Source organism: Pangasianodon hypophthalmus, chromosome 2, assembly GCF_027358585.1.
Source record: "Pangasianodon hypophthalmus isolate fPanHyp1 chromosome 2, fPanHyp1.pri, whole genome shotgun sequence".
NCBI lineage: Eukaryota > Metazoa > Chordata > Actinopteri > Siluriformes > Pangasiidae > Pangasianodon > Pangasianodon hypophthalmus.
Window position 1 is genome coordinate 3,759,925 of NC_069711.1, and position 27,982 is coordinate 3,787,906.

At 38.9% G+C, this 27,982-nt stretch overlaps 1 protein-coding gene across 2 annotated transcripts; it reads right to left on the reverse strand.

Annotated features, from left to right (window-relative positions):
- Positions 1-273: 273 nt before the first annotated feature.
- On the reverse strand, positions 274-27,822 carry rab22a (RAB22A, member RAS oncogene family). Of its 2 annotated transcripts, XR_004579840.2 has the most exons (8): positions 27,449-27,822; positions 24,824-24,903; positions 24,407-24,488; positions 17,302-17,373; positions 14,292-14,398; positions 12,814-13,042; positions 8,259-8,368; positions 274-2,371 (listed from the first exon to the last, which is right to left on the reverse strand). XR_004579840.2 is itself a non-coding variant. In XM_026945529.3 (7 exons), the coding sequence occupies exons 1-7, from the start codon at positions 27,482-27,484 to the stop codon at positions 2,271-2,273; spliced, it is 588 nt and encodes a 195-aa protein (XP_026801330.3). In that variant the 5' UTR covers positions 27,485-27,819; the 3' UTR covers positions 274-2,270. The 2 variants fall into 2 exon arrangements, 1 of the variants encoding a protein (XP_026801330.3); XM_026945529.3 differs by lacking the exon at positions 12,814-13,042 and having other exon boundaries at positions 27,449-27,819.
- Between the last annotated feature and the right edge of the window lie 160 nt (positions 27,823-27,982).

A 27,982-nucleotide genomic window follows, 5' to 3' on the forward strand; every position in this document is an offset into this window, starting at 1 on the left:
CAAAGTAAAGAAAGTACATATGATTTTTAAAGTAATTAAAGATATTTTCTACACCTCCTTTTATTCAGTAATGCATGGCACTTTAAATGAACATAGACAATATGCTGAAGGAAAAAAAGGCACTGTTTACATGTAGCTGTTTAAGCGTGCTGCTGCTGGTGGTTGCGTATCTACCTGCTGCTAGCCACTGCTGTAGAATCGTTGTTTTCTAGCACATCATAGCTGCAGTGTTTGTGTTCAAAAGACAAGACAGGAATTAAATTGGGATTCATGTAGTTTGCTAAATGGTTACCAAGCATTTTTAATATCCATTTTATCTGAGAAAATTAGACAGATAGCAAAGTACAAATCTTGTCATTGGGGGTTTGTTTGAGGGATGGAAACTCTGGATGTTCTTATAGGTGGAACTTGCTGCTGACGTGCACAGAAAATCCAGATACGTTATTCAGTCACAGAATCTTCAGAAAGATTCCTGTCACAGTCACAATTAAAATTTCCTCTTACCCAGCCAGATACTACTTTACTCAATTCAAATTTCAAAGTTGAAACTTCCTTTTCCTTGTGGAACTCAAGGTGGCTGATATCGAGACCGACCAGTAAATGGTCACTGTACAATCACACAGTTAATACAGACAATTGCAAAACAGTCGACTTTTCAAAGTTTCTTCCTAAAAGCAAGCGATTCTTATCAGCCTAATCAAGACAGTGTGGAACATGTTCAGGTCAGAGACTTATAACGCTGGTCCAGCTATAAATAAGCAGAAATGTCATACATTTGAGAATATGCGTTGAAAGGTTTGGGTGCTTCTTTAAACACATTTCAATCGAGTTAAAGTAAAGCTAAATAAAATGTTATTAGCAGCCGTGTCTTAAAGTAATATTTTTTGTTAGTGTGTTTTCTTGTTCTCGGCTGTTTGTTGCTTTCAAAGGCCCGTTCACTATTTTATATATGTTTATTTACATATTGACTGTGTGTAAAAAAAAAAAAGTTAATTAAATGTTAATTTTACTTCATGGTGTCATTTTTGTATAGCCCAAAATTTCAGTGTTTTCTTGCAGCAGTAGTAGTTAACATACGACCAGAATTATACTGATTTATCTGGTAAACTGCAACATTCCCAGACACCAAACAGGGCACCAAAACTTCCTAGCAGAAACTCTGTGGAATTAGAAAGAAGTGAATGTGATTTATTAGAAATAGATTAATTAATTAGAAACGTGTTAAATCACCCTGGCTCTGGAGTACCCTCTGTCCTGCACAATTTAGAGTTTCCCTCCTCTAACACACCCACTTCAACTTAGGAAGGGCTGTTAATTAGCTGATTAGTTGAATCAGGTGTGTTGGGAGTAGAGAAAATACTAAAATGACAGACGGTACTCCCTCTGACCAGGACCAGGATTGGGGATGTGTGACTTAAATGGTGGACTTCAGTCAATTCAAGACTAACATAACACTAAAAAAGACTACCACAACACTAAAAATGATCAACACTGATTCTGCTAGTGACACATTTAACCATGGAACCAATTTGGAACTATATGAAATGGAGCGTATTCACTGTGTAAATCATACTGTTGGATCAGGCCATTGAATTCTCTTGATGCAAGCTGAAAGGAAAAAAGGATTCCAAAAAGCCCAAAATGATTCTACCACAAGAAAAAACATCAGCAACACTTCTTCAGATAAATGTTGGTCCATAGTCTTAAAGTAGATAGATTAATTTCTTTTTTGTACAATTTGCTTAGTTACTTCTGATCCACAATCAGTCAGAAAACTTACCTTATCATAAAATCTAAAAAGGAAACCATATGAGCCTCAAGTATGCACACAAAGATGTATTGATATAGGTTATGGAGGAACAGAGATCCAGAGCAACATTTTGTTTTCTCAACAGGAATAAAACCAGTGTCTTTTTTCTTTTTCCTTTTAGATGTTTTAAGATTTACAAAAAATAAACACAAAGTGACTTGAGGTCTGAGAGACCAGAGCTGGTATACCGAAGTCTATTCCACTTTAGTTAGCCACAGACAAACAGTCATAAGAGTAGCAGTTTCCTTTGTAACAAGAACTCCAGAGAGCAATGCAATGGGCAGAATTTTTTTTCTTTTTTCCTACAAAGGGCTCTGTTTGGGGTTTAGACTGAGGAAGATTCCAAGGTGGTGATGTCATTAAGATCCTGTGCTCCTATTATAATTTCACTGTTATCCATTCTGTTTCTTAGTAATGAAGAGGTGAAAGAAGGTAGAAATAGATTTGGCCTAATTGTGCATTAGCAGCAAGTGCGTTCCCTGGTTACGTCTGATTGATCACGTCGCAGTTTCAAGCCCCTCACACCTGAGTCACTCGTGTCTAAAAGTGGAATCTTCTGACCTGAAATAAAAAGAACAAGATTACATACAGATCATTAGTTAAAGTGCATCCAGAAAGTTCTTTAAGAAGCTACACTATATGTCCAAAAGTATGTGGACACCTGACCATCACATCCATATGTGGGCCATCCCCAAACTGTTGCCACAAAGTTGGAAGCACACAATTGACTAGAATTACTTTATATGCTGTAGCATGATGAACCCCCTTTTACTGGAACAAACGGGAACTAGCACAAACCTCTTTCATCATGACAATGCCCCTGTGTACAAAGCAAGGTCCATAAAGACATGATTTGCCAAGGTTGGTGTGGAAGAACTCGAGTGGCCTGCACAGAGCCCTCACCTCAACCCAGGGCCGGATTTAGCCTGTCTTGATTAAGGTTACAGTCAAAATGTCCAGGTGGGTGTCTTCATCAATCATGCTTGCCAATGAAATATAATATTTGCATTGTAATGAAGAACTGCAGGCACCCTGCCATATGTTTAGTTTAAATTTTATTTTACTTTTCATTTCTACACAACCATCCACGAGGACAGCAGGATAGTGTTCCTGTAGCTCAATACTATCCTGTAGACATGTACATGTAATTAATTAATTAATAAATTTATTTTATTTATTTAGTTTTGGCCATGTACAGATAAGCCAGGGGTGTCAAACTCAAATTCTGCCCAGGCCACATCAGCATTTTTGTGATACCCCATAGGGCCATAATCAAAGGCAATTAGAACAGGATGTTTCTAGAAAAAAGACGAGCTAAGAGAAAACTATTTAAATATATGCACTATTGGATGATAATGGGTCCCTGGAGGAATAGTGGTTTGGCCACGGCACTCGATTCCCGGGCAGGGAACCAAACCCAGCCACTGGGTTTGCACAAGACAGTGCACTGGGATAAAATTGGTGAGGGTTGCGTCAGGAAGGGCATCCGGCTTAAAAACTGTGCCAAATCAAATATGGGGACCAATGATTTGCTGTGGCGACCCCTAAAGGGAGCAGCCGAAACAACAACTATTGGATGAGACCATTTGGAGGTTTATTTCAGTAAGAGAAGAAAGAAAAGTAGATCAGTATTTACAAGATGTAATTTCCCCTATTATTAACATGCTAATTTAATTTAACCATAAGGGGTCCAAGCACCAAAGGTGGTGGAACCCTACTGTAATTGCTAGGATTTTTCTTCTTCTACTTTTTCTTATTATTATTTTTATAAGGGGTCCAAGCAAGAAGTCCTTGTAACCGCTACTCAGGCACTAATGGGCCTAATGGAGGCGCTATAGCAAAGTGTTTTACGTATTGGCTTGTATCTTGAATACCGTAAGTCCTACAGTGAAAATATTTTTTGCTACTTATTCCATGGGTTCTCTGGGGGGAAAAAATATCCTCACTAACCATTTAGCTCAGAGCACTTAGATTTTTGGCTAATTTGAACAATATGCAAAACCTACTTTTAAGAACTTATCCTAACATTTTTGTCCTATCTTCACAATTTTGGTTTCAAACTACTAAGGAGAGTGTGTCCCTCAATAATTAAAAAAACAAAACAAAAACAACATGTTGACATTTGTAAACAATATGGCCACCATATGTCAAGGAATTCTAAGCAAACCCTAATTTACTTAAACAGCTATAAGACAGGGTTATCATCAGGCTTGCGGAGTAACGGAATACATGTAATCAGGATACAAACGACTGGTAATTGTAATCCGTTACAGTTACATCAAGAAGCAAAGTAATTAGATTACAGGTTAAAAAAAATAAAAGTAAAAATAAGTCTTGTAAAAAATGGGAATACTATGAGGATTAGAATTTTTTCATTTAAAACCAAAGAAATTAATCTTTTAACGCAATATAGACAGCTGCTTTATTATAGTTCTGGTTCTCTCTTGCCAGTTCAGACTCATTTGAGCCACCTCCTGGTGCATGCACAAATAATATCGGTCTTTAATCATTCTGCGCTAGAGGCACGTTCAAACATCTGCTTATCACGATGATGCCTGCTGGAAAAAATGCATTACAGTCATGGAAATTTCGAAATTATTTTGTCTGTAAAGGAGAGAATGGAAACAACTATGACAGTGCAAACTATGCCTTCCAGCTGCGAATACGTCTTTATGGAAGAACTCGACATCAAATTTAAAGAAGCATTTAAACACAGAAATTATGTTAGCTAGATTAGCTAAAATTATTTAGTGTTAGTGCTTTGAAATTCCCTGATTTGCACGATTACAGTTGAAAATCAGGTTGCCAGCTGTGCTGAATTAGCTAGGAACGTCCTGTATTTTGGTAGAACTTAACATGGCTCCCTCCCCACGATCACCCCACTCCATCCATTCCCAGTATACAGGATGCCTATTGCCAAAGCCAGTAGGGGGAACTCCTACCAATCCCCCAAAAGCAATCAGCGAAATGAAGAAAGATCATGGCCTTAATCAACTTGTATTTTGAAACAGCCTAATGTACATGTAGATGGTGTTGACTTTTTTTAATGTTGTGTGTGATGGTAATGACATTTTTTCCTTGTACTTGTCAACATTAGGTAGTGAAATTTGAATGTGTAAGAACAAAATTTATACACAACTGATTTTTTTTTTCTTCGCTAAATCAAACTTTTAAACATATAATAATGTGGTTAGTAAAGACATACTGTATAACAAAGCTTCTAAGATCATGTGCAAAATTATGAACTTTAATAATTTTCGATCTTCAAATTTTCGATTGGTCAGTGCCCTTGCAGATATGTGCTCTACTGTCACTTCTCATTTCAACTTCACTTGAAACTCTAAAGTTGTTCTCTGAAGTGCTTCTGTGATGTTCATATTCCTTTTCTCTTGACTTTATTGACAAATGTGACCTTGAAATAATCCAAAAGTAATCAGATTACATTACTTTCAAATTGTGACACTTGGATTACATTACTGATTACATTTTGAATTTGTAACTGTAACGGAATATATCTTTAAAGTTCAATTCAATTCAATTTTATTTCTATAGTGCTTTTAACAATGGACACTGTCACAAAGCAGTTAACAGAAATAAAATACATTCAGGATATAAATTTCAAATGTATGAATTTATCCCTAATGAGCAAGCCAAAGCCGACGGTGGCAAGGAAAAAGCCCCTGAGACAATATGAGGAAGAAACCTTGAGAGGAACCAGACTCAAAAGGGAACACATCCTCATCTGGCTGACCATGGACAGTGCAATTATAAATAAATCCCTCCTATAACTGTGTACTACATGGTCAAATTGTGCAATTATGTAACCAAAAAATTCATTACAGTTTTCACATGAAGTCTGTTTTGTTGAACTTAACTACTGTTCATTGATGGAGACTTGAGTGCAAAACTGTTCGTGGCAATTGCAGTCCTAAAGCTATCATAACAACTGTAGTCGTAAGCTGTCATAGAAAAGTAACCCTCCCAACCCGAGTTATCATTGAAATATTGCCACAAAATTTGGTAGTTAGGTCCCATATACTACTCCATATTCAGGCAAATGAACTGACCTATATGCAACATAAGTGGGCACTATAATAAATTACTTTACCTTTTGGTTTATATCTTCAGAACTGTAGGTAATAAAGTAAACCTTGTTATATCAGCAGAATTCCTGAGTCCTCCTGCATCTTTTGGCTGATATATTTCCTACAACTTCAATTTTCTAAAAAACATTCTTTTTTAAACTAGTCCTAGGTCTTTCATCTGATCAGCATACAATATGAAATCTAGCAAGTATAGAGTTTGCCAACAAAAACATACTAAAACAATTTTGATTGACCAAACTGTTTCGCTGCTACAGGTCAATGAAATTTTAGGCCATCGCAAGTGTGTACTAAAACAGCCATATCTTCTGACTGCAAAGTCAAATTCCTACGAACTTTACAATGCATAGTCACTAGGACACTCTCTGGCCACCCCACAAATTTCATAACAACTGGCCCATAGGGGGCGATACAACTAAAAATAATACATATATTTGCATTTTTATATATTTATATTTGAAAGCATTTGATACATGAAGATGAAATTTGCTCTGCTTCTTCTTGGTTAAAACTGAAGACTTTATGCCATGTTATTTTTCTAATTAATACACTTGGAGAAAAAAATATAGCCTACCAAAATCTGCATTCAGAAAATGCTCAGACTTTTGGACCCTGGGCTCCGGGTGTGTGTGTGTTTGTCATACAGCACCAGAAAAAGTGTGAGATGAGAGTCTGTTTGTTTTCATGTGAATTAATCCTGCATTTTAAAGAGGCTGTGGTCCCTTTAAACAGGCTTGACTAGATTAACCAACCAGAGTGTGTTATTCACGAGCACCAAACTCAGGGCTACTGTGAGGAGCAACAGACTTGCGCATGTTTCGAGAACCACCGAGAGAACCACTGAGTGCTAAGTTTATTTGTTTTGTTAAAATTACTTAGCAGCTGGTTAGTTTACTTACCTTCAATAAGGTGTATTGTGCATGCATATTAAGTATGACTAGTACTATTTTCATTTTTGTTTGACTTTAATTAAGCCGAATGCGTAAGACAGTAATGTTATGGTGATATATGCGGCTAGTGTATATGCTTAGTATGGTTGTTACAATGAATTGTGCCACTACGTATTTAAATTATAGTGTTCACTTAAAGAATATAAACTGATGTAGTGTGCTGTTATGGCTTGTGATAGTGTATTTTATATTAAATTAATATACAGCTGTGCTATTATTCATAGCTGGCACATGCGCACTGTGTCAATCATTCAGTCAACACCTGAAGACCTCTTGTTTTGATATAGAGACCACAGCAGAGTCAGGTTAGTTCGTTAATTCATATTTGCCTGAAACTGAGGCAGAATGATGCTCTGGCTGAAGAAAATATGACAAAATGCCACATCATCTATTAGTAAAACAAAAAATATGAGGCCTTTACTCATGTTCTAATGTTACCAACATGAATGGTTTGGGAATAACTTCACGCAAAATAAAATCTTTATCTAAGTTTCCACATTTTAGCCCTGCTTTTTTAAAAAAACATTTTTACATCCTAGCTAAAATGCTGACCTTTACTGAGGTCAGTCCACATTCTGTATCTTCCTCAAAATGTCAGTTTGACACCCATTGCATCACCAATCCAATCTCACAGTTATTTTAAATAAAATCTGTAACATCGACTGTGTTCTCCTACATGATCATTTTTTCCCATACAGAGCACAACATGACCCAAATGTTCCTGCACAGAACACGGGCACCGATCTTCATTACAAAAAGTAATTTGATGTTACGGTTACACGCATGAGTGTTTCAGTCATGATGCGCTCCTTCAGTACAACAGTCAAGTGACCAAAAATATTGGAACATGTGACTGACAGGCGTTTCTTGTTGCCCTGTTAGACTGATTGTTTAAACAATTAAAAGCTCTGAATGTCTACCCTCGGTTTCGCCTGTGAATACTGCATTTTTTTGTTCAAAAGGATAACAGATAACCTCACTTTTATGGCTGAATGGGCACAAATCCCCACAGCCATGCTCCAAAATCTGGTGGAAAGCCTTCCCAGAAGAGTGGAGGATATAATAACAGCAAAGGGGGCCTAAATCTATAAAAGGATGTTCAACAAGCACATATTGGTATGATTAGTCAGGTATCCACATCCTTATGGCAATATAATGTACAAGTTAAGACCCCTTCTCCACAAAAATATAAACTCAACTAATATATAAATATAACCAATTACAACTTGACAAACTTGTGGGCTAAATCTTTTAGTCTAAAAGACTCAATTAAATTTCTTAATAAACATAATAAGCACCTTGTAATTTTCATGTTTAATTAAGTCTATCTGAACCAGATTGTGGTCACACTCCTTAAAGTAGCAAAGGTGACTGACTGCTTAACTAAATCCTTACTTATCTCAGTGAAGATTTCATTGACGTTAATAGCATTTTTGGCACTAGTTTCAACAAAAATAGCATGGATAGAGTCAGCATAGTCCTTGGCATCCTTCTCCAGTACCTCCCTGAAAAACGAAAGAGGGAGAAAGGAAAAGACAGAAATATATGACATTTTTAGCTTGAAATAAAATCATAACACATGGTACCAATCAATCAAAATAGTAGCAAAATAATGCAATTCTATTTTAATAAGTAAATTACATTAAAACATAAATTAATTTAATTGATGCTTTTTTTTTGTCCTTAACAAAAAAAAAAAAAACAATGATTTCTTCCCCCCAACATTAAGTGTTAAACACAATGTTTGGGTCTAATCTGGCCCATTTTGACATTTGAATTTATGGAAACCCCTTAAAATTTGATGACTTCTCCCAAAGTTACCCAAAATTGGCAAAAACTGAAAAATATTTTTTCAGAAATTTTTATACAGGTGCTATGCAAATCAGTATATAGGTCCTGTTCAGGGTCAGTGTATTGACATAGATGTATTGGTATGTATTGCATAAAATACAGCTTTACCAAAGGTAATACTGAAACAGTTAAACTGTGCATGGCCATACACCTAGATTATTAGGATGGGAATGTGTAGCTACAGTCAGTGGGGCCTTGACACCATCATCAGTTCCAAGTGTTCCCATGTGAAAACAGGCACTTGCAGTCCCAATTACACTGTACTTGATACAAAAGTGCTGCAAGCACCTCATTTCCTGAGAAGCTGGTATAGGCTAATGACTATACAAAAGCGTCAAACCTGCTTGAGCTCCATTTTATTTCAATCATACAACCATGAAATGGTTTAGTGGACAGAAATGGCAAGAGATTCGCAACATCATTTCAGGAGACAGTGGGCAAGAAGGGGAGGAAGATGTGTCAGATCAGGAGCACAATGAGGACGTGTTGGAACAAGAACACAATAAGTAAACCTTCAAATAGTCATCAAGAGATTCCTGAGGAATATGATCAGAAAGCATAGAAGACATTTATGTCAAGGAACAACACTATCAGTTCTGACGTTCACAAAACCACATTATACAGCAATCTTTCCCTGGAACCTTCTCGCAAAGCTAGCATGGTTCTGAATGACAAGGTACTTTCTCAGGGCTCTCTCAACAACTGAATTGAAGAAAAAAAAGAAAAAAACCACAGTCCCAATATTTCTGGGCTTTCCCCTTGACCAAGCTCACCAACACTTTCCAAGCTCACACTCTGGGGTGTATGTGTGTGTGTTATTTGCAAGCTGTCAGCTCTGTCCTCTCTCAGTTTCGTGGACACACACAGCACACATAGGTAAACTTGCCGTGATCACACAAAAACAAGAATCATCACGCATTACCCGCCGGTTCAAACCGCCTCCTCTCCGTCCGCAGCTGATGCTTGACCTTGCCCCTCCTGACACGTGTTGTCTCCTGCTTCACTGGTGCCAGAAGAAACCTGGAAGAAAGCAGCCCAGAGAACAATGGACATGGAGTCCATTTCGCTCATCCAGAGGGTCCAGACACTAGTGCAAATGCAGGCAACATCATCATCTTGTGAGTCTGCAGCAAATGATCCTGGCACAAGTGGTGAACCAGCAATCTGAAGAATGGGCTACCATCCAGAGCCTGCTAACTGCCTCCTCATCCTCTCCCATGAGTTCCTCCTTAATCTCCTTCTGTCTGGGCAGGATGACACCCCAGGATGATGCTGAGGCATACTCGGAGATGTTCAAGGGTATCACCTCGGCATGTGGAGAAAGTGGGGGCTGTACATTCAAAGCCCCCAGATGGGAGAAGCCCAGTGGTGTGCCAGAGCCGAATGAAACCTCTCTTCAACCCCACTAATGTTTTTTTCTTTCCTCCCCTTTCCCCAGTGTGCCACACAGGTCCAGAGATCTGAAATAGGGCCCGGGCAGGTCTGCTGGGGCTGTGGAGGACTTGAGTACCCACGGATGGATGTGGGCCAGGTGCTCTGGATCTCTGCAGTCCCAAGGCCCTCCCCCAATCCAGGGCCAACAGACCAAGTGCCAGTTACTACTCATGGGGGTATACATCAAGCCTTGGTGGATTCAGGCAGCATACAAACCTGATCCTCCAAAGCCTAATTCAAGGCAAGGCTTTGGATGGGTGCTGGGAGGTACATGGTGATATGTACGCGTATCCTATGGTGCCTCTCACAATTATACACAATGGACAAAATCATAACATAAATGTGGTAGTTAGTCCCCATCTTTTCCACCCAGTAATCTTGGGAATGGATTGGCCGGAGTTTAGTAAGTTAAGGGTGATTTAGGACTGGGTAGATCCTGGCAGAAAAAAAACAGTGCTAGGTTTGCGCCGCCTTGGAGGCTGATGCTCTTCATCAGGGATCCCACTCCCTCTCCTCGAGTTCCTCATGGATTTTCCTCAGGAGCAGTCATGCAACAATACTTTGAGAAACACTTTTGCGCAAGTCATTACATTAGCTGGACGCAGTGTACAGGCTGGGGCCGCGCTAACCTTTTCGCAATTATTAAGGAGCACTTACAATAAGTGAGCCGAGACACTCAGACAGGACAGTCAGTGACCCAACTGTTGGTACTGAAAGGCCGCAGGGAAATGCTTTTCAATGCAATTCATTATAACCCCATGGCAGGGCACGTCAAGTTAGACAAAACACTTGCCCGGTTAATGGCTCATTTTTACTGGCCAGGCATTCGCGATGGTGTTCATTGTGCCATGCATGTCAGCTGGTCATTAGACCGATCAGCACGGGGATATCACTTCATATTAGTTATGCTGAATGCAATATGATATCCTAAAGCTGTGCCTCTGAGAATGATCTCAGCAAAAAGCATAGCAGAGTCACTTTTTTGAGTAATCCTGAAAGACATCCTAACTGACCAAGGCACGTCCACTTATGTCATGTATACTATGCGAGCTATACGAGTTACTGGAAATTAAAGCGATCTGCACCAGTGTGTATTATGCCCAAACTGACGGGTTGACGGAATGCTTTAATAAAACACTTTAATAAAAACATGATCCATAAGTTCATGCACAAACATAGTCGAAACTGGGATAAATGTTTGGAAACCCTATTATTTGCAGTCCAGGAGGTCTCCCAGGCCTCTACAGGGTTTTCCCCTTTTTAAATTATATGCAGGTGGAAGTCCCATGGAGTGTTGGACGTGATTAAAGAAAACTGGGAGGACAGTCCAACACCTATTAAAAATGAAATTCAATAAATCCTGGACCTGCAAGCAAAACTCCAAGCACTGAGTCACTTATCACAGGAGAATTTGCTCCAGGCTCAGGAGAGGCAGCAACAACTATACCATAGGAACTCCCAAGTGAGAGAATTTGCACTGGGAGATCAAGTCCTTGTACTGCTTCCCACCTCTAGCTCCAAATTACCCACTAAATGACAACGCCCCCTTAGAGGTCACACTGAGCGTGAGTGGGAGAAGTCAATTGTGAGGTTTTGCACACAGACAGGGGGACTGCATGGCAGATATACCACCTTAACCTCCTCAAACAATGTCGGTCCCTGTTGCTTTGGCCACTGTAGCGGAAGAGAGAGATGACTTGGAGGCAAATAGTCCAAAAACAGGCAAAAGAGTAAATTAACATGGCAAACCTGTTTCTTATTTGTGAGCGCATATTAATAAGCTGTTTTTTCTCTTTTTGTCTCTCTTTAGTGAGCGGGGCTGAGGTGTGAGTGTGCTTGAGAAGCTGAGCCATGTCAGAGCAGCTGAAAAGCAGCCAAGTCTTGTATCATGGAAGGGACAAAATAAAATAAAAGCTCATCAGAAATCTCTCCCCGAGTCCGCTGTGTTCCTGAGTTGCGTGTATTGTCTCCTGCTACACCCAGGTTGCTGCAGTACAGATATCCTGGAGCCCCATAGCTCTAAATAATGCCCATGAAGAGGAGATGCTCCTTACAGAATGGTATGCCATGGTAAGAGCTGTCTGTAGTCCATGGTGATGACATCCACCAACCAGCAAGCCAGCCTCTGTTTTGACCCGGAAGCCCCTGAGTCTTTCCTATGTGGCAGATGAACAACTGGTCTGAGGCTGGATGGCTGGCATCCATTCTAAATAAAACCACAGGCCATGTACTGGGCACTACAAGGAACACTCTCCAGACTCACCTTCATTAAATGCTGGAAATTTTACTGATTCACAAAATTGAGTGATCTGAGCTTGGGAAGAAATCCTGGATTCAACCACATGGTCTATTCTCCTGAGTCATTTGGCCACCAGCACAAGATGAGCTTGACGCAAAGCATGTATTTTCCCAAATCAAATACTCAAAGTAATTACTAGCAAAAAGGCAGTTTTTATATACTTAATTCAGTATCCTGCATCCTGCACCTCACTACTTTAAGACAGTAATACACCAGTGAGACCTCAGAGACATCTTTAGCATAGATGGGGACTTGTCACTGTCTAGCAGTCCCTGAAAAAAAAGTCAGGATCTTGAGAATCGGGCAATGTCTATTAATTGTCTACTGTCAGTGTCAATTTAGCTGATGAAGTGTTTCCTGGACTACCAAGTTGCAGTCCTCAGTTGATGTTTCAGCACGAGGAGCCAGACCCACAGACAGAGTTGACCTGGCTGGGGGTGCCAAATGTGCCATCCATTTGGGACAGCAGATCTGCTTGGGGAAGTGTTTTATACCACCAGCATGACTAGTGACCACCAGTGGAAACGAAGGTCTTGCCAGACATCTCAGGTTCACAAGCAGGGGCATTCTGTCCCAGTAGGCTCTTTGGCTCTGCCTAGTGAAACAATGATCAGCAATGCATTGATGTGGCACTGACAAATAGAGCCATCTCAGTAAACCTTAAGTATATTTGGACTACCACGTCTGGGTGCAGATTCCAGTCCCCTGGATATAAGAAAAGAATCTATCTATCTGAAGTGCTTCTACTGACTTCTATACAGCTAAACAATGCTAAGTACACCTAATCCCAATCTAAGAAACACACAGGCTTGTGCACACAGACACAAACATGTGAACAGGGCTGCACAATATATCAAAATTATCGAAATATCGCAAATGTAAATAGCACGATTATGCATATCGCAAGGGCTTGCGATAACTGATTGATTTTAATACTTCAGAAAGTTACGAAAAGTCAAAGTTTTAGGGCGACGCAGATAGCACAGAATGCTTTCTTTTCCTCAAAAGAACATGAAACATGTATGTTGGTTATGTCATGTTCTTTTCAGTTTTTAAATAGATAAATATCTATATAAATATAATTTAAATTGATTTTACACACTTACAGTACACATTTATAATTATCGTACTGCATATTACATTATTTAACAAGTTATTGCATATCGCAGTTTTCTTCAATATCGTGCAGCTCTACATGCGCACGCACACAGGCAGACATGCACTTTTTTTATTTATGTATAGGTATATATTTATTTTATTTTCTTCTTTCTTTCTTTCTTGAGAGCAATTGTAACATGGCAAAGCAATTTCCCCCTGGGATTAATAAAGTTCTTTGAATCGTGAATGACCATTTTCTTTATTGAAATTTTTAACTGACTTTATGGAAGATGGACTAAGCTTCTAATAAATCTAATAAAGACCTTGTTTTCATGCCTGATTTGAACATCTGTTTAATGTCTCATCTGGTTATTACAGTTTTGAGAAGGACAAAATATGACCATACTGGGTCCAGTAAGAGGATTAAAGCTAAACTCTGTTTGGAAGGGCCATATTAAATGTCATCCCACCCTACTTTAGGCACAAAAAAAAGTCAAACATGTTACCTAGTTGTTTAGTTAGAGAATTCATAATAGCCAAACTAGATACACAGAATAGAATATACATACACAGATTTCAGTTTGCTGGTTAAGAGTCAGCAGGCTAGCTCACAACTATGTGCAGGCCTAGGGAAAAATACCTACACAGCAGTCCACTGAGAGATTACAGTGGCGCAACAGAGAGCTTTCACAGGATACTAAAACTGATAGTCAAATGGAAAACAGGAATTGGTCAAGGAAAGTTACCTGGCATCAGAGAGATCACATTTGTTGCCAGCAATGGCCACCACTATGTTGGGCGGTCCATGTTGACGGAGCTCTTTTACCCAGTTCTTCAAAGTTAGAAAGGACTCCTGAGAGAAAAAAAAAATTATGCAGCATAAAACGGTTTATGCTATAGTGCCTTTAAAATAAATGTTTGAGTTCTATATATAGAGTTTGGGTTCTATATATTTACATCTAGATGTGTTAAACAACTTAGAACATGGCACCTTTGGTGGCAGACCACCCAATTTTTAGGTGAGCAAAAGTATTGGAACAGATTGTCTTAAAGTAAATAACACTTAACATTTGGTTGCATATCCCTTGCTTGCATAACTGCATCAAGCCAGCAACCCAGTGACATCACCAAACTGTTGCATTCTTATTTTTTGATACTTTTCTAGGCTTGTACCACAGCTTCTTTCAATTGTTGTTTGTTCTGGAGGGTTTCTCTCTTCACTCCCCTCTTAGGAGGTGAAATGAATGCTCAATTGGGTTAAGGTCTGGTGATTGACTGGGCCAATGTAAAACCTTCCACTTTTTTCCCCTGATGAAGTCCTTTGTTGTGTTGGCAATGTGTTTTGGGTCATTTTTCTTGCCTCTTGATCAAGTTCCACCCAATTAGATTAGATGCATTTCTCTGAAAATTGGCAGACAATGCTCTGTTGACCTCTGAGCTCATTATGCTGCTACCATCATGAGTTACATCATTAATACGGATTAGTGAGCTCATTCCAGAAGTAGCCATACAAGCCCAAGCCATGACACTACCTCCACCATCTTTGACCGATGAGCTTGTATGTTTTGGATCATGAGCAGATCCTTTCTTTCTCCACACTTTGGCCTTTCCATCACTTTGGTAGAGGTTCATCTTGGTTGCAGAACTTTTGTAGCTCATCTCTGTATTTCTTTGCAAATTCCAATCTGACCTTCCGATTCTTATTGCTGATGAACAGTTTGCATCTTGTAGTATGGCCTCTATATTTCTGCTCTCAAAGTCTTCTTTAAATGGTGGATCGTGATTCCTTCACCCTTGCCCTATGGAGGTTGTTGGTAATGTTGCTGACTGTTTTTTTTTTTTCTTCACCACAATGTTTCTGTCATCAACTGCTGTTGTTTTTCTTGGCCGACCTGTTTGATGTCTGGTTGTTAGTATGCCAGTGGTTTCTTTCTTTTTCACTACATACAAAATTGTTGTATGGGCTATCCCCAATGCTTGTGCATTAGCTCGGACTGATTTTCCCTCTTTTCTCAGCTTTAAAATAGCTTGCTTTTCTCCCATAGACAGCTCTCTGGTCTTAATTTTGGTTTATCCTTTTTAACCGCAAATGCAGTCTTCACAGGCGAAACCCAGGGTTCAAACCAAGAATAGACATTCAGAGCTATTACCTGTTTAAACAACCAATCTAACAGGGCACACCTGTGCAACAAGAAACACCTGTCAGTCACATGTTCCAATATTTCTGATCACTTGAAAAATGGGTGAGTTCAAACAAAAGATGCCATGGTCTATTTTTTTTCCCCAAACACATATAGATGTAAATATCAGGAAATTATAATAACACAGTGCTATTCCAATTCATTCCAAAGGTGTTCAGTGGAGTTGAGGTCAGGGCTCTGTGCAGGTCACCCGAATTCTTTCACACCAACCTTATCAAAGGATGGAGCTTGCTTTGTACACAGGAACATGTACCATGTTTGGTCTAGGCCCCTTAGTTCCGGTGAAAGGAAATATTAATGCTACAGCATACAAAAACATTCTAGACAATTCTAAATGGCTTTCTGAAACTTCGGGGCAGTGGTTTGGGAAAAGCCCACATATGGGTGTGATGAACAGGTGTCTACAAACTGACGATATACACACTCACCAGTCACTTTAATATGAACACCTGTGTGCCTGGTAATTTATGCAGTTATCTAATCAGCCAATCATGTGGCTGTAGCACAATGCATAAAATCATGCAGACACATGTCAAGAGCTTCAGTTAATATTCACATCAAACATCAGAATGGGGATTCTGAATGGGAAAATGTGATCTCTGTGACTTTAACTGTGGCATGGTTGTTGGTGACATATGGGCTGGTTTGAATATTTCAGATACTGCTGACCTCCTGGGATTTTCACACACAACATGGTGTGATGCTTGTAAAGAGTTCTTATTTGAGTTACTATAGATTTCCTACCAGCTCAAAGCTGTCTGGTCATTCTCCTCTGATCTGTCTCATCAAGGTGTTAGTCTACAAACCCTCCGCTCACAAGACGTTTTATGTCTTTCGCACCATTCTGATGGTTGACAGGAGTGGAGCCTGATGTGGTCTTCTGCTGTTGTAGCTGATTCACCTCAAGGTTTGATGTGTTGTGCAGTCTGAGCTGCTTTTCTGCTCACCACAGTTGTAAAGAGTGCTTATTTAAGTTACTATAGACTTCCTGTAAGCTCAGACCAGTCTGGTCATTCTCCTCTGATCTCTCATCAACAAGGTGTTTCAGCCTGCAGACTCTCTTACTCACAGGATGTTTTTTGTTTTTCGCACCATTCTGTGTAAACTCCAGAGACTGTTGTGTGTGAAACTCCCAGGAGATTAGCAGTTTCTGATCCAACCCAAGATCAAAGTCACAGAGATCACACTTTTTCTTCATTTTGATGTTAGATGTGAACATTAACTGAAGCTCTTGACCTGTATCTGCATGATTTTATTCACTGAGCTGCTGCTGATGTATATCTATATATAGATATAGACAGATAGATAAGAGTTTCAGTATTGAAATACAGTATGTTCTGAAAGCAAAAGATGAATGGTTGCATAACTAAACCAATTACAATACTTAATGTTCTGAGAACAAAATGCTCAATACAAATGTTAGTAAAACATTTAATGGACATCAAATCTGCATTCTAGGCTCATACATAACTATATTACATGCATTTTCTAAATGAGCTACAGAGGTTTTCAGTCCAGACATCTTTATGAAAACAGTTAAGAAATGATTCAGTACCTCTTTTGTAATGTCATAAACAACGATTGCTGCAGCTGAGCCTCTGTAGTACATAGGGGCAAGGGCACGAAACTATGGGTATAAAGAAAGACAGATAATGAGTGTTATAGAATAAATAAGTGATCTTTGTCCACCATTGCATTCTTGGGGTTAACGCCCTGTAAAAAGAGATTTAATAAATGATCAAACTTTAGGTTTTAGGTTTGGTACAATTCAGGAGTTCAATTAAAAATATATATATTTGTTATGTATTCATTTATTCTGTATTATTTTTGAATTCTCTAGCAAATTATGTCTGTATTTTCTTATCGATGTGATAATGAAGGGCCTGTCAATCAGACATGTTACAACTTCTCCACATACATATTGGTTAAGCTACATCAGACTCTGTAAGTCGGTCATACCTGCATTGCTTATTGCATAACTCGTGTTTCTATCTGTAAACATTTATTTGAAAGAAGCTGGCGTGATGTATTATAGTCATGAATCAAGTAAGCTCAGGGCAACTGGTACCAAGCTCTGGGTTGTCTATCGTGAAGCTTGTAAAATTTAATTACATAACTCCTGCTGGGTGTTCTAAGTATTTTTATTCATATTGACACATCATTTTCAGTAGTAATTCTAAAAAGTTTGACGATTAAGGGTTCAACAGTCAGTGCAATAGGAATAGACCCTTCAGACCCTTCTCAACTTCTCTGAGTACAACCACACCGCGAGTATGGCTTATATCTGTGCCTGGACAGCGGTGCAACACACTTCAAAACATTCACTTTTGACACATCAGCTTTTAATTCTTAAAAAAGCAATACCATGTTGATTGTTTTTCCACTGAAGAGATTAAGCAATGTAAGAGGAATGCAGTGAATAAAGTTGTGCTTTTTGGTGTGGTACATTCTCCTCACATCACAAAGAAAATGCAATACTCTCTGTGTATTGCATTTCATATTTTCCCCAGGTGCGACTGCTGTCTTGTCAGGCTTCCCATAACAAAGAAGACTTTTTAAAAAACTGATCAGTCAAGTGAAACTATATTAGAAACAAGCTTTCTAGACAACCAACACACACATACACCCCTACCAAGATGTGCTCACTTATTCACTATGTCTCCCACACACTTATACTGACTGTGAACATGTAAAGTTGTTTTACTATTTATCTGTAGAAAACAAAGTCTGTACACATTATTGCATAAGATGTGATTTTGTTTATATACATTAAATGTAAAGACATATGTGCTAGATCACATTTTGTGTGCAGACATTCAAATCTGAATTATGTTTAATGACTTAAAGACATGTAAAGAGAAGTAAACCCAGGCCTCAACTTAGTTCTTTACTGGACCACGCTTCCTACTTTGCCGGTTTCACAGGGTTAGAGCTAACTACGTGAACTAGGCACAAAGTTAAATCAGAGGCGGTAGATCAGAAGCAAATCCCTTTTTCATGTACTGTACTGTGTGACCGCTGCTTAAGAGGCATGTCAAACTCAAGACTTTGCTTCATGCTGAGCTTGGTTTACACTTCTTATCTCTTTTTTTCCTCTTCCATGAATTAGTGAAGAATAGATTCCATAAATCCACTGAAAATACATAATCACACAGTTATATATCTGTACGACATGAACTTTTATTTAAAAATCATAATCTACTAAGTTTCATGATCGTGCAAGAGTTCATATGATAGCGATACTCATGGGTAATCAGGAAAAAGAGTAATAGCTTGTTTATTCACCACTCACTCTCATTACTTTAAATGAGCTGTGCTTTAATTACAGCTGTCCTTTTGCAGCCTTAGTTTTCTTGAGAAAAACGTGTGGAATGCATGTGATATCAGTATTCTGCATGTTGTATTTTGTCCTATAAGCTATCATTGTATCCAGGATTGTAGAGCTTCCAGTGAATACCAGTTACTTTCTTGGACAAATGTAGTAGCAGATTACTTACTTTATTGGCTCACTGTTGCATCACCTGCATAAATTAAGGTGCATATCCTGTAATTTAGATTTAGATGTGTGAGGCTAAACTGGGGTGGGCTGTAGGCATATAACATACTTAATGGACTAACAGGCTTAAGAATTCATCAGTAGTGCTTGAAACGCTTTGTTGCTGATTTTGTTGCATTTCATTAATCAGGCCCAGATTGGTTTGTCATTCAAGACACTCAAATTTGTTGTTGTGCTTGTTGCTGTTACACAACTTTGACGAATAAGGGCCATTCTCCCTGTAGGGCTACTCAGGTAATTTATTTATTCAATATAGTACAAACAAAGTCATGGAAATTTTAAAGGTTGTAGCCTATTATAAAAAGTGTTGAAAAGAAACTGATACATACATGATATGCTTATTAAATAAATGTGGTGTAGCATGTATATTTCATACTACAATCATTATAGCTAATTAACCATGAATGTTAAGGAATTGGGCCATAATTCTGTAAAAAAGTAAAATATGTCTGATATGTAGAAGACATACAGAGCACTTTATTAGGAACACTATACTAGTACTGCCTAGGGCCTCCTTTTCCTCTCAAAACAGCCTCAGTTCTTCATGGCGTGGATTCCAAAAGCTGCTGGAAACATTCCTTTGAGATTTTGGTCCATGCTGATATGACTGCCTCATGCAATACCTGCAGATTTTTCACTTGCACTTTGATGTTGCGAATCTCTTGATCTAATACATCCCAAAGGTGTTCTACTGGATTCAGATCCAGTAACTGGGAAGGCCACATTGAACTCACTGTCATGTTCATGGAACCAGTTTAAGACAAGTTTTGCTTTGTGACATGATGCATTAGCATGCTGGAAGTAGCCATGAGAAGATGGGTAAATTGTAGCCATGAAGGAATTCACATGGTCAGCAACAAAACTCAAAAAGTTCATGGCATTCAAGAGATTATTCATTGATAATAACGGGCACAAACCATGCCCAGAAAACATTCCCCACAATATTACACTACCAGCCTGGGCAGGTTGGGTCCATGGATTCGTGCTGTTGGTGTCAAAATCTGACCTGTGTGCCTCAGTAGAAATCGAGATTCATCAGAACAGGCTACATTTTTCCAGTCTTCAACTGTTCATTTTGGGTGAGTCTGTGCCCACTGCAGCCTCAGCTTTCTGTTCTTGACTGACAGAAGTGGAACCCGACGTGGTCTTCTGCTGTAGCTATCCGCCTCAAGGTTCGATGTGTTGTGCAGTCTGAAATGCTTTTCTGCTCGCCACAGTTGCACAGAGTGATTATCTGAGTTACTGTAGCCTTTCTGTTACCTCGAACCAGTCTGGCCATTCTCTGTTGACCTCTCTTAACAATCTATACATCCCTCCTAATTACACACCTATTTTGCGGCTAAAATCTCAAGATAACTGCTAATATGCCTGTAGTTTGTTTACATTGTGACTTTCTAGTATAGACAGCAGAAGATTTTTCGATGCAGCGCCACTGCCAATATGATCAGGTTTTAATCAAGGCGGCCTTATACACTTTAGGTGTAAGCACTGTAACTGTATTTTTTCTGGCTAGAAACTCTAAAATACAATATTTATGCTTTATTGTGTTGTTTGACCATAAACTCAACAGTAAATGCCTATATTTCATCCTGTAGCCCTAATGTAGTAGCACACGCCTTCGGCTCAATTAAAATTCTAATTTTTTGAAGTAATATGCCATTGAGCACAGAACTAAAATTCGCCACTAACTCTGTACATACACCAAATTTATATATTTTACATCCACATTTAGCTTACTCAGTCCCAAAATTCAGTCCATGGCTAAGTCAGGCTGAGAGAGAGCTGATAGTGAGGCTCAGTGGTGTTGATTCCCATGACAGTTCACAAGGTTTGACATAGTATTGTTCCAGGAGGGAGAGAGGGAGAGAAAGTGAGAACGAGAGTTGGCAGAAACAAGGCTGAGACTCTGCGGTCTTGACTTTAAAACCCTGCAACTTAACAAACCATTGTCTTTGCCAAATCGCATAACTGTCCATCATCCCCTTGTTGTGACGAAGACAATAAAAAAAAATCTCCCCAAAAAAATAGAGCACACGTTGCAAAAAAGGCCAAAAAGATCCAATGAGGAATTAGTTGCAAAACGCTACATCCATGCCGCTTTCCTTTTATCCCCCTCCCCTCTCTGTACTACTTACTTCCTTGTTTGTGTGAAGGTCCCATCCTGACTGGCTGATCAGTCCTTACATAATGCAGTGTGTGAGTGTTGGGAGACAGACATACATTACATAGAGTAAAATTATATTTCTGAATGGGCCTAATTTTCATTGCCCTTTGCCCATAATATACACATGGACGGGAAAGGAATAAAAATTTGTTACACCTTACATTTATGTGACATTGTCACAAATATACAAGCTGAACTTGATCAATGTACAAGCTTCATATTAACATAAGCAGGAGAGAGACACTGAAAAAGAATACTGAAATACTTTGAAAAATACATACAGTATTTCATGGGGGTGGGGACAGTGAGAAAGAGAGAAAGAAGAAAGAGAGATTTACATTTATGGCATTTGGCAGGCGCCCTTATCCAGAGCGACTTACAGAAGTGCTTTAAAGTCTCTATCAATGGATACATCCTCATACTGGTTCAATAAGTCAAGACGAAGATCAGTCAAAAAACCCAGCTGGGCAGATGGTATTGCGTGAAAAACACAAAAGACTACACAAAATTTTTTTCCAAAAAAAAATAATAATAATAATAAAAAATGTATGTACTTCATGAAGCGGTAGATCTTCAGTTGTCATTTGAAGACAGCCAGTGATTCAGCTGTTCAAACATCTAGGGGAAGTTCATTCCACCACCCATTCACCAGAGCAGAGAAGAGCGTTGAGACCCTGAGAGATGGTGGGTCAAACCGAGCACTGCTAGAGGATAGGATGGAGCGTGGTGCAGTGTGATAAGTGTTTTAAGGTAAATGGGTGGTGGTCAATTTTCTGACTTTGTAGGCAAGCATCAGTGTTTTAAATCTGATGCGGGCAGCTACAGGAAGCCACTGAAGGAAGCGCAGCAATGGGGTGGATCAGTTGCAGAGGTCGAATGGCATGCTGAGGCAGACCTGCCATGAGTCAGTTGCAGTAGTCCAGTCTCGAAATGACAAGGGACTGAACAAGTACCTGAGTGGCTTCTGTGGATAGAGGGAGAACAGACAAGGACCCAGTACAGAGCTTTCTGGGACACCAGTGTAGAGTCTGCATAGAGCAGATGTGGAATGTGGAAGGTTTCTGTGGAATGTTCCGCTTTGAACCCAGACTGGTTAGGATCTGAGGTTGTTCTGGGTGAGACAGAGAGACAATTAATTATAGATGGTGTGTTTGAGGATTTTAAAAAGAAAAGAGAAAAGTGATACCAGTTGGTAGTTGCTGATGTCTGAGGGATCCAGAGTGGGGTTCTTCAGGATGGGAATAACCCTTGCTGTCTTGAATGCAGTTGGTACATGACCAGACGTTATGGAGTCATTAATGATAGTAGTGACAAAGGGTAGGAGGTCTTGTAAGATGGTCTGTGGAAAAGATGGGATCCACAATGGGCAAGTGGTGGAATAGCAGGACAGGATGACATGATCTCATTTGATGATAGAGAAGAAAAATTTGTCAGAAATAAATATGGTGAATTCTGAATGTGCAGTGTAGGAGTCTGGAGTTTGGGAGGCCCTTGTGCAGAAGCTTCCAGGCTTTTTTTTATTTTTTTTTATTTTTTAAATTAGAGGAGGTCTTAGCAGAAGTCACATCAGATGAGAATTTGGACAGGAGAGTGTGATATGAACGAGTTTTGATTTCCTCCACTTTCTCTCTGCTGTTCTTAATTCTCTCCAACAAGGAACGGGACAAAAAAGCTTCCTGAGTTTAGAAGATAGTGGACAGAGGAGGTCCATGGATGAGGAAAGTAAAGATAGGAAAATGTCTTTGGCTGACTCCAGCCATAGAGAGGAAAAGGAGTCAGGGTCTGGAAGGGACGATAGGGTGCAAGAAGCTACGGAGGAAGGGGACATAGAGTGGAGGTTTTAGTGAGTGGGAGAGAGGTAGTGATAGCTGATATAAGGTAGGACAGGGATGGTGATGGAGAGGGATAACAATTGATGATGGGAGATGTGGAGTGGGGTAGCATTGATGGCTGTAACTGTAGAGGGGCGACTGAAGACCAGGACATTTCCTCTCTTGTGTGTGGGAGGGCAGCTGTTGAATGTCAGGGAGAAGGAATGCAGAAGGCAAGAGGACTAGAGCTTGTCAAAGGGGAGCTTGAAGTCTTCGAGGAGAGTGAGCGGGGTGCTGTCAGTAGGGAAAGGACTGAGAAGCATGACCGCTTCTTCAAGAAGGTCTCCTAGGGGACCAGGAGGGCAGTAGATGACAATGACAAGAAAGCTGATTGGAGAGGTAACTGTAATTGCATGGAATTCGAAGGATGAAATGTTGAGATGAGACATAAAAAGAGGTGTGAATCACCATCTCTGAGACAAAGCAAACCTGTACCACCACCCCTGCCAATTTCACATGGCACTTTCTCATGGGGCTTTCTGTATGGTGGACTGGTAGTTCCAGAGCCCACCAACCATGACTGTTTGGAACTGAGCCAACAGTGGAGGAGAGTGATTTTTGAAGAAGAGCTTCAGGGTCTGTGAGATGTGATGACAGAGATAGGTTTGAGGCACATGTCAACAGCCTAGACAGCAGTGAGGTCAGTTTAAGTAGGGCTGAGAGGGAACAGGTAACAAACACTATCTAACTAAACTTAACACTTCAAACTAAATTTTGCTTCTAACTGCTACAGATGCTACACCTTCAATATATCTTAATAAGCCCTGCCCAAAATTCACACCTTAAAGGACACTGAAACTACTCTTGATTAGACACGTGAGAGAACTAATTAGCATAGACCAAAAGACACTTCCAAACAACACTATAGAATCAACAATAATAAAGGCATAAGACTAGATCCAACAGTCAAGTAGATAGGACATAAAGAAAAATCCTACCTTACCAGTAAAGAATAAAGCCAACATAGAAAAACTTAAAACACACAAAGGCATACCATGTCAGCAACAAAGGATATGGCATCATTGTATTACTGTGTTTCACTGCTATTCTGGTAAATGTGTTTGTTTACCCTTTCTTGTCCTGCTGTGTCCCAAATAAGAAACTTATGGAGCTCATTTTGGTACTGTACTGTCTTCGTCATAAATGATGCACTGCAAATAAGACATGAAAGTGGTATAATTAGTACAACTGTTACCAAAGTGTTCATAGAGATACTCTAAACAACATTCCTTCATCTAAAGTGTCCACGCATTAAATTAAAAACTGATTACTGAAAAATTATATTTCTATCTCACACACAGATTCCTTTTCACACTTTTCAGAAATCCTGAATGATCAAGACATCCTCTTTACTAATGTTTTCTAATTTACTTCACCTGGGGATAATAATAACAATTCCATAATAGCAGAAATAAAATAATAAGTCCTGTCATGACCTTGTGATAATATTCAACATGACTATTGGATGAGTGGACAAAGAGCTTACCCAATTGTAGGATTAATGTTGGGATCAAAGCTGTCCTCTACAAATCTGCACACAATACTTGACTTCCCAACCCCAGTGTCCTATAACATGAAAGAATACAGTCAGCTCTAACAAAATATATATATATTAACCTGAACTGTCAGTTGAGAAAGAAAAATCATTAACCTCATGTATCTCATTCTTATGGAAGTCCAGAAAGGCCATGTGTTATTTCTTTTTTTTTTCTTGTGATCTCAAGGGTACAAAAGCTGTTTTGGAGATCATAACTTAATTTTCTTGTGCTCACAAAATAACAAAAGCTGTTTTTTTTTTTAGATAATAAAAGTTCTTTTTTGAGATAACAACTTGTTTTTCTCATGCTCTTGCGACAATTGTTTTCTCGAGATCACAATTTATTTTTCCTCGTTTGTCAAAATGCATTGTTATACATACATACTTATGAAATATCATGGATGAGTGCATCCATTACTTTAATAAGGGAGTGATTTAACTGAAAATAGCAAATAAAATGGTAGAGTTATGGCCTTATAAGTCCAAGACCAGGCGTTTGATCCTGAGCTCTGGTGACTACACGGAGCATGACTATATTTTTACTAAACTTCCAAAAGTACATCTATGTATCCATCTATCTATCCAGCCTTTGTTTGTCAGTGCTAGACCATTTCCAACTGCCTGCTAAGTGATCCAGAGAAAACAACTTTTGTTATGTTGAGATCACAAAAAAAAGAGAGAAAGAGAGATAAAGCATGGCCTTTCTGGGCTTTCTGTACAGTGAGGCTCAATTTAATTGCACTGTTTTAACACCAGAGGTCCCAATCTGCACAACCCATAGAGTTAAAACATGCAGATAGCTCCGGAACACAATGACCGACACGCAATATAGGATATACGGTTACATGACCAGGTTATAACCACTGAAAAGAGTTCTTCAGTAAGCTTTCAAACGTCACCAGCCCCGTTCCGCTGCGATCTAGAGTGCCCGAGAACTGTCGAATATGGACCTTTACTTCCGATTAATATGATGCCTCAGGAGCTGCTACAGAGCTCATTATGTTTCAAGCCATCATTTTCCCCAGGTCAGAGACTTTGTTTATTCAGTCAAATTTCTGGGAGAATTTAGAAATTTACTTACTTATTTTTAGTGTAGTAGTATTACTTATTTATTTATAGTGTAGTACATTTTGTTTAAAATATTAAACCTCTATTTGTAGCATTTTTTAAAATTCATTTAGTGTCATACAGACAAACATGCACATTGTTTTGCATTGTTTATGATTCAGAAATAAAAGAAGGAGTCCTTTCAGTCATAATTTTTCTTCTTCAAATTCTGTGCATAACATAATGAGAATTGAAATGAATCGTGAATCGTGAAGTCAGTATTGTGAATTAAATCGACCAGAGTGTATCATTACACCGGTTTTAGCACTTATCACACCCCACACTGCACCACGCTCCCTCCAATCCTCTAGCACTGCTTCACTGGGAAGGAAGGCATGCATCGAGACTCTTCTCTGTTCTGGCACCTAGGTGGTGGAATGAACGTCCCCTAGATGCCCAAACAGCTGAGTCACTGGCAGCTTCTTAAAGTACTTGAATTAGCACTTTATTTAAAAAAAAAAAAAAAAGAAAAAAAAACTTTGTATCGTCTGAGTACTTGTTATCATATTACCTCTCCAACAAAGTTTTTGGATTGATGGTATTCTTAGTTTGTGACCTAGCGAACCAGTGTCAGAATGAATTTATTGACAGAGACTTCAAAACACTTCTGTAAGTCTCTTTGGATAACGGTGTCTGCCAAATAAACGCAAACGTAAATGTTAGTTAATTGTGAAGATTCTTCTGGAGAACTACATTTAGATATATTTTGGCTGTTACTAATTCTTCTTTATATTCTTCGAATTTACTCAAAAACAAAATGTAAAGATTGAATTGATATGAAATTTTATAATCTTATAGGTGTTCATTCCTGAGGTAATTAAACCAGGGCCTAGGAAACTGGAGTCTTTCAGAATGACATCAAAACATTTAATGGGTTGTTCAAGTTGTCCTTTTACAGACCATCCCATTTGTTGACAATACAATTTCAGTTCATATGTTAATATTTGACGTTGTTATAAACATGTAAATAGATGGAATATTGACAGAATTAATTCATAAGCACTTAACCAAGCACTAAATTCAGAAATAGAGTAATAAAAACAGTTTTCTTTGTTGTTCTTATCATACTAGCTCCTGTTAAAAAGAGTTAGCTTAATGCTATGTTTAGACCCTGATCTGTTTATTAGTATGAGGTTATAACTTGATGGTTACTGAGGATGAGTGAATGAACGAATAAGTCGCTCTGGATAATGGCGTCTGCTAAACGCTGTAAATGTAAACAGGAGCTGATGCTAAATATTTTCTAGTCATTCGTTGTTTTATTGTACAGTCATTTAACAAATAAATCTTCCTTGACAAGGCGTGTAGGAACCTCCACATCCACATTTGCTTGCCCACACCCGTCATATTACACAATAATATCAATCACAGACACCAAGAAATGCTGATGACCAGAAACAAATTGTTGCTCCTTCAGAAACAACTGACTGATGAAAGCCAGGCAAAACAATCTTAAATGCATCTTACCCCAAGCAAGCACACTTTCAGCTCTCTGAGCGACATTTTGATCCCTCAAACCAAGAAAACGCTCCTAAACATCCCAGACTGTTTCATAAAAGTCGTCACTAACTACTGCCATGTTTTGACGTAAGCTATAGCTATCTGTCCAGCAGACGACCCACATACTTCAAAACGCGACTCTTCTCCAACAAATATGACAATATATAACTCGTATTGAGAGATACCCTGGCACCCAAAACGTTTGATTAACTAAACGAAAAGCAAACTGGCAAATGTTAACGCTCAAATCTTAAATAGTTTCGTGACTAGCTCGTCTTGCAGACACAGCAATACAGTGACCACCATCTTGAAGAGCGGGTGTGTCACGTGATATCTTTTTTTTTTTTTTTTTTGGACCAGTTTGACTTTTTATTTCTGGTTTCAGTATTGCTGAAATGTTGGCATTAATAACACCTAAATAACGTATTACTATTGTCTTAAAATTAAAGCAGGACGTATTTTAGAAAGTGGTTAATGCTGAATCTATAAAAGAAGTGCTAG

Coding starts and splice junctions, on each gene's coding strand:
- rab22a (XM_026945529.3), bottom strand. CDS start 27,484: ATGTCGCTCAGAGAGCTGAAAGTGTGCTTGCTTGGG. Junction 17,374..24,406: donor ACACAGCAGGACAAGAAAGG/GTAAACAAACAC, acceptor TTATACCCATAG/TTTCGTGCCCTTGCCCCTAT. Junction 14,399..17,301: donor TTTATGACATTACAAAAGAG/GTACTGAATCAT, acceptor TTTTTCTCTCAG/GAGTCCTTTCTAACTTTGAA.